Source organism: Acartia tonsa, chromosome 3 (genome assembly GCF_053477335.1).
Source record: "Acartia tonsa isolate MP-2025a chromosome 3, ASM5347733v1, whole genome shotgun sequence".
Taxonomy (NCBI): domain Eukaryota; kingdom Metazoa; phylum Arthropoda; class Copepoda; order Calanoida; family Acartiidae; genus Acartia; species Acartia tonsa.
Window position 1 is genome coordinate 45,947,757 of NC_137262.1, and position 13,912 is coordinate 45,961,668.

General features: G+C 31.7%; 2 protein-coding genes across 2 annotated transcripts in view; one reads left to right on the forward strand and one right to left on the reverse strand.

Annotated features, from left to right (window-relative positions):
- The window catches only part of LOC145314340 (uncharacterized), a 336,127-nt gene extending 326,687 nt beyond the window's left edge, over nucleotides 1–9,440 (reverse strand). Inside the window, exon 1 of the mRNA XM_080154215.1 lies at nucleotides 9,238–9,440. Within this exon, the coding sequence (XP_080010341.1) occupies nucleotides 9,238–9,250 (13 nt within the window). The 5' untranslated portion in view covers nucleotides 9,251–9,440. The remainder of the gene's footprint in view (nucleotides 1–9,237) is intronic.
- poe (E3 ubiquitin-protein ligase-like protein poe) overlaps nucleotides 1–13,912 on the forward strand; it is a 415,170-nt gene that overhangs the window by 164,145 nt on the left and 237,113 nt on the right. The window lies entirely within an intron of this gene.

The following is a 13,912-nucleotide window of genomic DNA, read 5'->3' on the forward strand; positions in this document are numbered from 1 at the left end:
TTAGTAATGCGAAAGGAAAATTAAATCAAATTTTTTAATACTTTAAAAAGCAGCTATTTAGAAGTGTCCTTTTGATTTCAGACATACTACTAATTGATTAAGCTGCAATCTATGAAGCGTAGCAACTCAATAGATAATATCAGAAGGCTATTTTGTCAATTCAAACCGAATTCGAAATGATAGAATTGTTCTGTTTCATGTGATTCCCAACGTGATAAAAAATTCTTTTTCTATCAACTCAATATTGAAAAAGGGTTTTTTTCACTTTCCCTATAATTAAATAACCCTAAAATTTCTTTTTTATCTTAACCTATATTTGATATCTAGATTATCTGATGATAATTAGGACAGTAATAATTACTAACAATAACAATTGATTAATAATAAATGTGTTTTTAATAACTGTCTTATGGAATCTATTAAAAAAATACTTTTAGCTGAATACATAACTGGTAATAATCTGTTTATTTTTATTTTTATAGTGGTGGAAAATTGTTTGTAATACGATGCTATTCATAATTTCAAAGTGTCTTAACCTCTTTTCGAGGAAGCTTGGTGTTTATCAAGTTCGAAATTAATTCCTTATCATTATCCTAAAACTAAGCGCAAATGTCGTCTTGTTTGACTTTCCTTCAGTAATAGACGCGGCATGGATTGTTTATATGCGCCCACGTTTCTTACTTTTGAAGGAGACATGAGTGTGTGAAGATTTCGGAGAACAAAATTGGGCCTATCATTGGTCTCATAGTGTGTGAACGACCCTAGTATACCAGGGATTTGAAACCATAAGAACTTCAGGTAGAATTTGTTAATTTTATTAAGAAGAATGGTGTATAGGACGATTATATGTAGTTTTAAAAAAGGCTTTAGCCAGCTAAGCATGAAACTTAATTATGATTAATATATGTTTTAGTAATTTTTTATGTGCCTTTATTTTTGCATTTAACAATGAATTATTAAACCAAATAATTTTCCTTTTAAGCCAAAGTTTCCAAAGATTCTTAACTGTAGAGAAAAATGATTTTTAAAAAGCAATTAAGATTACGTGGTTATAAATAACTGGAATTATGAACTAATTGATTTTGTAATTTCAGGACTTTGAAATAATTTCATCAATAAATCTATATTCAAACCTGCTGTTGAAACTTGATGGTTCCTGGTATTGGGGGTTTGTATGTTCGCCAACTGATCTCGTGAACTTCCCGCTAATTCGGAAGTCAAGCTCAACCAAAGTGTCATGGTTGAGACAATTTCAAAGGACTTGAAGTTTAGGCATTAGCAAATTTCAATAACCTGATGTTTGAAGGAGCTGCACAAGCAATTTCAAAGAAGTGAAGTTTGAAGTTTAGGCATTAGCAAATTTCAAATGATTGGAGTTTGAAGGAGCTGCACAAGCGAATTTCAAAGAAGTGAAGGTTGAAGTTTAGGCATTAGCAAATTTCAAATAACCTGATGGTTGAAGGCGCTGCACAAGCAATTTCAAATGGTTCTGAAGAATAGGCATTAGCATTCTTCAAAGAATCTGAAGAATAGGCGTTAGCATTCTTCAATAAATCAATAGCATATAGTGTATTGATGCAAAAAACATTGACAATTTTTCTGTGAAATAATTACCTAGTGAATCAATATGGTGCTCACTAAAAAGCAGAAAATTGAGCGAGCTATCGCTATTGGCAATGAAAGGCTAGAGGTGTTTGACGAACAGATAAAAGTGTTTTATGAAAATCTAAAAGCCTGCCAAAGTTTTAGTTCATGTGAAAATGTGAATTTAAAATCAATTCGTGACATTTTTAGTGAGGTCAAGGACCAATCTGACCTAATAAAAAGTCTAAAATCTGCCGTGGAGACTAGTGAGATGCGCAAGTTCAAGCGTGATTTGGATGAAGCTAGTGAACAGAAAACTGTTGCAGATAAAGTTTATGCGTCGTTGGAACAGTGTACGAAAATTCTGCACTGGCTTGACAATGATTCAGACGACGTGAGGTCGAGCACTGTCGCCAAGAACCTCGACGTCGTTGAGAAGGTGAGGATGGACATGGGAGTGCTTAAAATTTCCATGGAGTTGCGCCAAGAAGTACGTGATATGTACCGAAGGCTTAGAGAGATGGAACGTCGTTCATCTAACTCGGATAAGCTTGGTGTCTGTGGCACCAATAATTACGACAGTTATCATAGTCGTATGTTGCATGAGGCTAGTGCTAGTGTGAATACAGTCTACAAATCAAGTTCTGCGCCTAGCACATGTACCTTCCTGCTGCAAATAGTTCCAGTTGTAGCACCTGGCGGCGGCGCCTGCCATGCCGCCGTCAGGTTTGATTCTGGTGCAAATCTATCACTTGTGTCTGAGAAGTTGTCCAGCAAGTTGAAGCTGAAATCTACCGGCAGATATACAAACATTTCTGTTGCTGATGGTAGTGAATCATCCTGCCGCAATGTGGTGTTCTATCTGAAGGACAGGGATGGTAATTTGAGAGAATTTGAGGCAGCTGTTATGCCTAACCTCGGAGGTGGCAACGAGATGCGCTCGGTCCATCCGGAAACCGCCGCCGAAATATTTTAGATGCCGCCAGAAAGATTTACATATATTAGTGGAGGCTTAGATATCATCATTGGAAATACACATCCTGACGTGTTTCCATCAACCTACCAGAAAGTGGGCCAGTCTATGTTGTGGCGAACCATTTTTGGTAGTGGTTTTATCTGTACAAGTGCTGACTATGGAGCTGGTCAGCAGAAATCTGCGTATAAAGCTGCCGTAACTGTTGATGAGAGTGCGTGGCCGGTTGGTTCTGTCGTAGCTGTTGATAATGAGCCGGTTGGTACTGCCGTAGCTGTTGATAATGAGCCGATTGGTACTGCCGTAGCTGTTGATAATGAGCCGGTTGGTACTGCCGTAGCTGTTGATAATGAGCCGGTTGGTACTGCCGTAGCTGTTGATAATGAACCGGTTGGTTCTGTCGTAGCTGTTGATAATGAACCGGTTGGTACTGCCGTAGCTGTTGATAATGAGCCGGTTGGTACTGCCGTAGCTGTTGATAATGAACCGGTTGGTACTGCCGTAGCTGTTGATAATGAGCCGGTTGGTACTGCCGTAGCTGTTGATAATGAACCGGTTGGGTCTGCCGTAGCTGTTAATGATGAACCTGTTGGTTCTGCTTGTGATGCTGTTAATGAGAAACCTGTTATTTCTGCAGTTGACGCTGTTGGTTGTGTTGCAGCCGGTTCTGATAATGAGGTTGGTGTTGTTGTGAATCAAGAATCGACCTGGCTGCTGCCAAGCTGGCCGCCCGACACAGGGTAAATGGCCTGCAATATGGCGGGTGTTGCCGCCAGAACGTCATTGAAAAATTTCAAACCACAAATCTAATTTACAACATAAACTATTTATGTGTGAAAATGATCTTTTAAAGAAAAAATAATACAAGTTATATATTAAGCTTGTGAAGGGAACCTAAAAAGGTTCTGTAAAGAATAAGTATTCATTATTCAACTAATTTTATTGTTCATATTTAAGCACAAAAATTCTACAAAATTGTTTAGACTTTTAAAGCAGATTTTAAAAGATTTCGTTTCTTTAAGTATGATTTTGAAAAGCAAAAGTTTGTGTGTATTAACTACCAAATGATTTTTGCAGATTTTTAGATTGAGAAAAATAGATTTTAGAATTATTTTTCGAGGTATTTTTTCATGGTTCACGTTTGCTTAAAAAATGTTATTTCTCAGATTCTCATATGAGATAATGCATTAAAGTAAAGAACACAACATGTAAAATTATTATGATAATGTTTAAAATATTTCTTATTATTATTTTAAAAAGATTATCGCAAAAAATCAAGATATTTGTTTTAATTTGTAAGCAAATAAAGGTTTTTCTTTCACTCCGGAGGCAAGGATTCCTAATAATCCACGCGTAAAGATTTTTCTTCATTCCGAGAGCAGAGATTCGTAGTAATATATGTACCTAGCGACTTCGGACAATTTTAAACCTTGAGAAAGTATTTTATAGCAATTATTTCCTAGGTACATATATTTTCGTTCATGTTTAAAAATGTAAACTCTATTTTCTATGAGATAAGCATTTATAATAATGAACACGATGTATGATATTATTAAAATATTGATTATTATTTATATGAATATCACAGAATTAATTTAAGATAAACTATGCATATTTTAAATTAACCTTTCCTTCATTTTTATCGCAGATATTGAAATAAAAGCGGTTTAAAAAATTTTTGATCAATAATTGATTCTTATTTTATGAAAATTGAGAACATTTTTTTTAGTAAAAAGCCACATTTTCATATGCCTATTTTTATGCCTAAAATAAGAATCAAATGAAATGCGACTAATTTTTATTCTATTTCATATGCTCAAATTTAATTTTATTGAGTTTAATTTCTTTTCAAAAGTACAATTCATTATAAAACTTACCTGAAAAGTTTACCAAAAAGGAATAAATGTGTCGAGGTTGCGTGATTCGATATTTATTCTAAGAAAAAAATCAAGTATTTTTTAGCAGATTTTTTTTAAAATTATATATGAATTTCAATCAAGTAAAACATTTTATTCAGATCAAGGAATGATTGAAAATTCATATTTAAAGTCTCATATTTCTTACAAAGAAAAATTGGTATTTTTTTCATAATTTTGATGAAAATTCTAACGAAAATATTATTATTTGCTATTCTTTAAGTATTAAAAAGTTTTATTGTTGATTAAGATAGTACAGTTCTTATTCATTAAGTTTGAAAAACTTTCTGCCCAAGGATTTTGAAATATTTTTTCTTACTACTCTTTTTGATGCTTAACAAATTTAATTTTAAGTACCTATAAATCTTAATTTTCTTGTCTAAGATTTATTTCGTTTTATTTTACCATTATTGTTTACATTTCAACCTGATTTCGTAGGTACTTATTGATTTATTAATAATGATTTATTACCTATTGATTATGAAATGATTATTATTTAGTATAAGTTGTTATATTTACAACATCATGATTAATAGGATTATCCATTTTAGGATTTGTGTATGTGATCTTGTGAGTGTCATGTGCCTGGAATATTGTATGGTATAAACCAATCCCCATCCTTCTATCCTAAAATGTGAGGTATTATGAGTCCTAGTGAGGAGTATAATATTGTGTATACATTTCACGGGGTTTCATTTAGTTAGGAGCAAAATTGTCATGTTTTTCGGGATGTGGCCATTCTCATGTGATTATGGTGAGTTGAGTTTAGTGAGAAATGTTGCTAGTGCTCAGCGCAAAAAACCTTGAATCTCGTTAAGGAAGTTAATTTGACTTTCAAACGGGGGGTGTGTCTTAACCTCTTTTCGAGGAAGCTTGGTGTTTATCAAGTTCGAAATTAATTCCTTATCATTATCCTAAAACTAAGCGCAAATGTCGTCTTGTTTGACTTTCCTTCAGTAATAGACGCGGCATGGATTGTTTATATGCGCCCACGTTTCTTACTTTTGAAGGAGACATGAGTGTGTGAAGATTTCGGAGAACAAAATTGGGCCTATCATTGGTCTCATAGTGTGTGAACGACCCTAGTATACCAGGGATTTGAAACCATAAGAACTTCAGGTAGAATTTGTTAATTTTATTAAGAAGAATGGTGTATAGGACGATTATATGTAGTTTTAAAAAAGGCTTTAGCCAGCTAAGCATGAAACTTAATTATGATTAATATATGTTTTAGTAATTTTTTATGTGCCTTTATTTTTGCATTTAACAATGAATTATTAAACCAAATAATTTTCCTTTTAAGCCAAAGTTTCCAAAGATTCTTAACTGTAGAGAAAAATGATTTTTAAAAAGCAATTAAGATTACGTGGTTATAAATAACTGGAATTATGAACTAATTGATTTTGTAATTTCAGGACTTTGAAATAATTTCATCAATAAATCTATATTCAAACCTGCTGTTGAAACTTGATGGTTCCTGGTATTGGGGGTTTGTATGTTCGCCAACTGATCTCGTGAACTTCCCGCTAATTCGGAAGTCAAGCTCAACCAAAGTGTCATGGTTGAGACACAAAGCCATACTGGAAATGTTATTATAACTCGTATAGTTTTATGTTGATTAGATAAAAACACAAAATATTTACAGGACAAACCAAGACCAAAGTACAAGATTTTTCTTAAGATGAAATATCCCTACCCAAAGATGATACTTTGTATTTCCATCCTTTGAAAGCTTGACATATGGCTGCTGAAATTCTCGAGACAATTTCTCGCAATAGCGTTTTTGAAATACTTCCAAATAATCCTTATAAAAATTAACACAAAGTTTGTCTTATGTCTTATTGATGAACAAATATGGTTCACTTTACAGTGAAGCCACTTATTAAACTATTATGGGAGAGGTTAAATGCACACTCCCATGAGAAATTATCCCTTGAAAATACCCCCCTCTTTTTTAATCAACATGTAATATTGTCTGGCTGTATGGATCTATTATTTACTTGAATCTTACACCAGATTTTAATGCTTTCTAAAAAAGTGAAATACGCAGCGGGCTAAAATAACGATTCCTCCCTTCAACACCCCATCCCCTCCCCTCCAACTGGATGAACGAACTGACCAATAAATGAGTTTCTTGATATCAAGCTAAATTTACGACAATTTTTCCCTTGTCATAATATCCACGTATATTCTACATTTATTTCTGTCTGTAATGTATAAACACTTCACCAACCACACACAGAATTTTCTCTCATCTCGATTCTATCAAGTTATCTTATACATGTCTTCAGGAAAGGACAATAAAAGATATTCAATCTTCTCCCTAATTCTTCAATAGCTATTAAATATTGGGATAAGAAAGGATTTTATGTTGTAGTTGAATTAATTGCAATTTTTTTAAAGTGTTAGTCTTACATTTTATTGTGTTACATATCATAGCTAATAACAGTATAATCAAATAATAGTTTGTATGTTAAATAATATTAAATATTGTTTTGATTGATTTTAATGTTTGTTTATTTTATTAATAGTAATATTTAACACATATTAATCTAAAAATAAGTTGCCAATTGGCCAATAATTTTATAAAAGCAAAGCTTTTCTATAATTGAAGTACAGATATCATTGATGGATTGAAATCAATTCTTTAATTTGATTAAAAGCTAAAAACTTAATTTGATCTACATATTTTCTAAAACAAAGATATCTTTTTTTTTATTTTAGGTATAATTATATGATTTAATAGCCTAATCCTTTAATGTAAAGTAGTAAAGTTTTTTTGTTTGGAGCTGAAGATTTTGGAAATTGCTGGTCGGAATTGATTAAATTTTTCAGTATAGCTTACATTCAAATATCTTTGGGTGGTTTTAGACTATTTTTACGACCTTCTTCGACCTCCCATAAACGGTAAAGGCGAAGCAACTAGTCTATTATTATTTTCTATTGTGGATTATGTTATACTTGTTATTGATAATTATAGCAAACAAAAAAATCTATTGAATTTCATTATTATTAACCTTCCTAATGATAAAACAAAAAATTATATATATGTCAGAAAATAGTTTAATTTATAATCATTTTCGCTTTCAAAATACATAATTGATGTAAAAAATAAAGCAAGGATTACAACATCCATTAAAGTAAAGCTAAATAATCGAGAAAAATGGACCATAAGATATGAAAAAGTAGAATTATATCAATAATTCGATGCTAATCCGTCAAAAATTGCTTGCAAAATAGATCTAATTTTTAATTTTAAGGCGTAATTGCAGAGATTAAAATCAAGTATAGCATCATGTACGTCTAATCATCCTAGGTATTATTTAAGTTTAAAACAATTTTATTATAGAAAAAATCAACTAGTCTAAGTAAACGTTAGTTTTGGTTACTATATTAGAGTTGCTACGGTTTTAAGATTATGCCTGAAAGTTTCAGGAATCCCCATTTAAGTCAAGTGTGATTTCAATAACATTTAAATGGATATTAGAGTATCCACAAATGAAAATTAACCCTGTTGAAAAATTTTCTAAATTGTATGTATTGGTACTAAATTGATTGATGTTTATATAATTATATTATGTTTGTGTGCATGGCCAAAGGGAGAAGATTAATATTCACAAAATCAGGACCATAAACAATATCAGAAGTGGCGAAGCTACTCCATAATTTTGTCTGTACGTCGAAAGGTTATGTTAAAGTTATAGGAGGAACTTTTTTTGTAAAGAAAATCAACAATTTTCCATTTAAAAATAAAATTAAATGTAAAAAAAATCTATATTTTTTTCAAACCAATTTTAATAGATGTACAAAATTTTAAATTTGTATCTACAATTGAAGTTTTATGAAATATAATATAAGATTTTGTATTTGGTGTTAAAACTAAAAGGTCAGTTTTGAAACTATTATTTCCTTCTTTTGACTTTCCTGTCCTTTTTAACTCATATCAAATTAGATGTAACATGAATATTTGGATAAAAAAAATTGCAGGGTGGTTGCGCTGTAATATTTTGATATGGCTCTTATGAATTGATATATTAGTACATGGATGTTGCACCAGATTTTCATGAACTCTGAAAAAGTTATGCTTCCAGCTAGCTAAAATAACGATCCACCCCCTTTAAACCTTTCCTACTGAATGAACGAGCTGACTAATAAATGAGGTCCATATTAGCAAGCTATATATACGACAAATTTTCCCCATTCAATATATCCATATATATCCTATATCCATTCTCTTATGATTACTAAATATTAACAATTTAACCTATATAATATAATATAAGTTTAGATAAATTAAATTGTGATTTAATTTGATTAAAGCGATCCAAACTTTAGTAACGTTCTTTTAGATTATTGACATAAACCCCTTTTTTCTAATCCTTAAGATCAAATAGGTCATCATTGAGGCAAAATGTATTTTTTGTCTGCATATTATTGTTGAATAGAATGCTTAATTGTTATCAATAAAGACAAATATCTAAAGATACCTATTATTTGAATTGTTTAAAAAGAATAAAGCTAAATAGTAATACTTAGAACTTATAAACTTGTAAAGAAATATCATTTGTTGATATTTTATCAACATAAGCATCTAATTTGATTTTGCTAAATAATAAGATAAGATAATACAATTTCTATTAAATCTAAATCTTTTTCTGTCCTGTTCTACTTTTATTTTCCTAACTTATTCATTTGATTTTTAGTTTTCACAGCTACTCTATAACTAGTGTATTGACGTACGTCCGAAACTTATCTTGTACATACCTGGTGAAGGCATTATTTACTCATTTCATCAAATTAACAATTTTTTAAAAATCACTTTTTCTATTTTTTCTCACTTGATTAGGTAGATAATCTTTAAATCTATTTAAAATGCTATTTTCTACATTTTTGATAAATTTAGAATCACTTATTTAAATTTATTTTCACTGGGCGCGCGTAGCGCTGTCTTCTATGTGCACACAACGATGGTTAAATCGAAACTAGTGGTAGTATTGTGCGCGCGATATGCAGTTCTGTGTGCGTGGTGTGTGTGTGTTTGTGTGTGTGCACATATATACGATAATGTTACATCACATATCGTTCTGGACACACACACACACTCACACACAATACACACACAATTACACAGACCAAACACATATGATTTCAGGGGTCAACAAATATTTGGAAATAAGTAATTTAAATAAATAAATCATTATTTTTAACACATTATCTATGATTAGTTAAATAACAGTAATGTTAAATAAGTTATTAGAATTAAAATCATATACAAATAAGTAAATGAATCATAAAACGTCTATATTTATAGATTTTAACAATTTTAAGCAATTATGTTCATAAGTAGCGCAGCTAAAAAAGCTAACAAATTTTTTGACGAAAAATAGTAAAAGCTAAACATACGCTTACAGATTCAGAAGAGGAGTTTTGGGTGCTGTCAATACATCCCTTTAAACCAAAAATTAGGTAGGCCTGCCTTCCCCTTTTCCCGCTACCACAAGACTTAACACCCCCCTGCTGAGTTTCTGTGCACGCAGCTGCAGCTAAATCTTTTTGGTAGGTATTGTCAATAAATCACGTGATATGCAATTTTTTGAATAAACCAATATGAAACAACAAATTTTCTAAATTAGCTAATAAACAAGTTTAAGTAATTTCAATTTAACGAAGTAACGGCGTACATAAAGATTTATGTACGCCTGGACATACGCTAGCCTTAGAGATGTTGCGCTATAATAAAAATATTAATTTTGAAATTCGTCCTTGAATGATTTCAAAGAGTTTCTCTAAAAACAATACTACTTGTCTGTTTATTTGCATCATTACATTATTTTTACTGGTGGCTTCGCCCCAAGCCTTTTGGGATTAGGATTTTTTTAATTATGCAGAAGAAATTTTTTTTATTCAATTTAGGATATTTTTTAATGGCTTTCTCTGGTGAAATTTTTAAAGAGCCAAAAAACAGGCTAACAACATTATAAAGCTTAAATAAAAAAACGTGGAACTAACAGATTTTCTATTTTATATGCTAACTAGTGGCTTCGCCCCTAGCCTCTAGGGGCTTTGCCCCAAGAGGTATAATTAAATCTTCTATTACTTACCCAGCAGAACGGATCGCAAATTTTTTGCACCTACCCAGCAGGAAAATATTTTCTCGATTAAATAACGATTTCGCAAAATTCGTAAAAAAATAATCTAATGTGTTCTCAAGAAAATTACTACTGGTGCTGCTCATAGTCTAATGTGTTCTCAAGAAAATTACTACTGGTGCTGCTCATAGTCTAATGTGTTCTCAAGAAAATTACTACTGGTGCTGCTCATAGTCTAATGTGTTCTCAAGAAAATTACTACTGGTGCTGCTCATAGTCTAATGTGTTCTCAAGAAAATTACTACTGGTGCTGCTCATAGTCTAATGTGTTCTCAAGAAAATTACTACTGGTGCTGCTCATAGTCTAATGTGTTCTCAAGAAAATTATTTTTTTTTTTTTTTTGGGGGGGGGGGTAAATTTTCATTTTTGGGAGGGTTGGGGGTGTCCCACCCCCCAAGAAAATAGCTTAAAACCACCACAGGACCGATAGGTAGATACCCTGAAGAGGACCGATCGGTTCAGTGGTTACTGAGATCTTAAGGGACAGACAGACGGTCAGAAGGACAGACGGACAGACAGACATCGTTCTACTTTGTATTATAGATAATGTAGACTAGTCTTATCTTATGTTTTGACTGTTAGATTTTTTAAAATATAATTTTATAAATGATTGATATTGAATGTCTTCTAGACACATGATTAAAATACGACATAAAATAGTTTGAAGTTTTAGTTAATTTCAATGCCATGCATGCATTTGTCTAGTTACTCAAATACTATAACAGCTTAATGTTAAACATTTACAGAGGTACCGGGGTGGTTTTAGCCTATTTTTTGCCCTTTCCAACCCTTTCGAATACAGAGCCCCTACATGGTAGGGGCACAACCGCTAGTACATACATATAGAATGTTAGATTTTAAATGCCCAAAACAAACATCATTATAAGCTTTTCCAAAAAAAAGTAGGTAAAATCAGTATCATATCCTGTAAGTGAACTTCTGTTTATTTTGTAATTTTATATCTTAAAACTAATTTAATGTCCTTTTAAATTGCAAGTAAGCTATCTATTACAATTACCTGAAAATAACATGAAAATAATGGATTTAAAAAGTGTAACATCTATTATGTATTTTATACACTAATCAATTATAAAATACGGATTAAAAAAGTTGCACACTTCGCGCTTCAATTTACCAATGAAAGGGCGCTTTTTAAAAGCGAAGCTTTTCTATAATTAGGGTCGGTCCGTCCGTACGTCCGTACGTCCGTCCGTACGTCCGTACGTCCGTACGTCCGTAACGGATAGCTTTATCCGTTAATTTAGGCATGTTAAAATTGTCCTATCGATTTCAAATTTTGCATGGTGATTCCTTTAGTAGTTAGGTACGATTTAGAAAGCATAGCAACTCTATAATCATTACCAAAATGTCCGTACGTCCATTTTAAACATGTTGATTTTTTTACTTTTTTAACAACAAATTTTTATGTGATCAAATCATCGGAATGATCTGATTTTTGGTATATTGATTCCTAGAACAACAAAGTATAATGTAAAAGGCGAAGCAACTCTATAATCAAGTCCTAAAAATGTAAGTATGTCCATAAAAATTATCCTGTATCAAGCAGTTTTACAACAAATTTACTTACAATTTTGCTTTGACTCTTATAAATTTATATTATGATAATTAAGAAACACTATACAGGTGTTAATGTCCGTTTGTCCTACCGTTTCAGTGCTTCGCTTTTATGGATGTTGTCATCCTTGTTTTACTTTGTATAAGTGATTATATTTGAAGGTATGTACTACATTATATCCACCCCCTAACAATTAAATTACTGTCCTTTTTTATCCCAATTACACTTTTCATACCTTTTGGACCACCCTCGATTTTGTTTAAGGAGGGTGTTTTGGGCGCTTCGTGCACCACTTCACAGAACAATGTGCACGCTACAATTAAACTATTGAGTAGCTTTACTCTTAAATATTTCTACTTTCTTTTTAGGTCAGGCTTGTTTTAAATTAGGATAATAATTTACTTTTAAAAAGAAATGGCTATATCACATAAATAATCTTGATTTCGTGCAAGAATTGCCAGCCGCATTATCCTCAAACAAAAGTTAATAACCACTTTAATCTATATCTAGAAATAAAACAGTTCTGTACTTTGTAATTTGCGGCTAGCCAACCCTTTTTTGGGTTTAAATTTAATGGTCATAGATATCCTTAAAGGGTAGCTTTGATTTGTATACAGTTAGAGGACAATTGGAAACTTTGATTTGTATACAGTTAAAGGACACTTGGTAGCTTTGATTTGTATACAGTTAGAGGACACTTAGAAACTTTGAATTGTATACAGTTAGAGGACACTTGGAATCTTTGATTTGTATACAGTTAGAGGACACTTGGAAACTTTGATTTGTATACAGTTAAAGGACACTTGGAAACTTTGATTTGTATACAGTTAAAGGACACTTGGTAGCTTTGATTTGTATACAGTTAGAGGACACTTGGAAACTTTGATTTGTATACAGTTAGAGGACACTTGGAAACTTTGATTTGTATACAGTTAGAGGACACTTGGAAACTTTGATTTGTATTCAGTTAGAGGACACTTGGAAACTTTGATTTGTATACATTTAAAGAATATGTAAAAACTTTGATTTGTATACAGTTAGAGGACACTAGGAAACTTTGATTTGTATTCAGTTAGAGGACACTTGGAAACTTTGATTTGTATACAGTTAGAGGACACTTGGAAACTTTGATTTGTATACAGTTAGAGGACACTTGGAATCTTTGATTTGTATACAGTTAGAGGACACTTGGAAACTTTGATTTGTATACAGTTAGAGGACACTTGGAAACTTTGATTTGTATACAGTTAGAGGACACTTGGAAACTTTGATTTGTATTCAGTTAGAGGACACTTGGAAACTTTGATTTGTATACAGTTAGAGGACACTTGGAATCTTTGATTTGTAAACAGTTAGAGGAAACTTGAAACTTTGATTTGTAAACAGTTAGAGGAAACTTGAAACTTTGATTTGTATACCTGTCCTACAGTTACCGGGCATGGGACCATTTAACTAATGAAAATATAAAAATAGCGTTATATATATATATTACATAAAAAGATTTTTTCTTTTTAGGATTAATCTTTTTATACTCTGCTTCAAATAAAACACAATAAAGGAATATCCTTTAAGATAGGCTGAATACTTTTTTTAATTTTCTCAATTCCATGCACAAAACCCTGATCCGTTTTAAACAAAAACAACATTTTGAGGGTATTGCAACTTACTTAAGACATTTTAGTCAGAAAAACTGAATTACATACCTGTAAAATT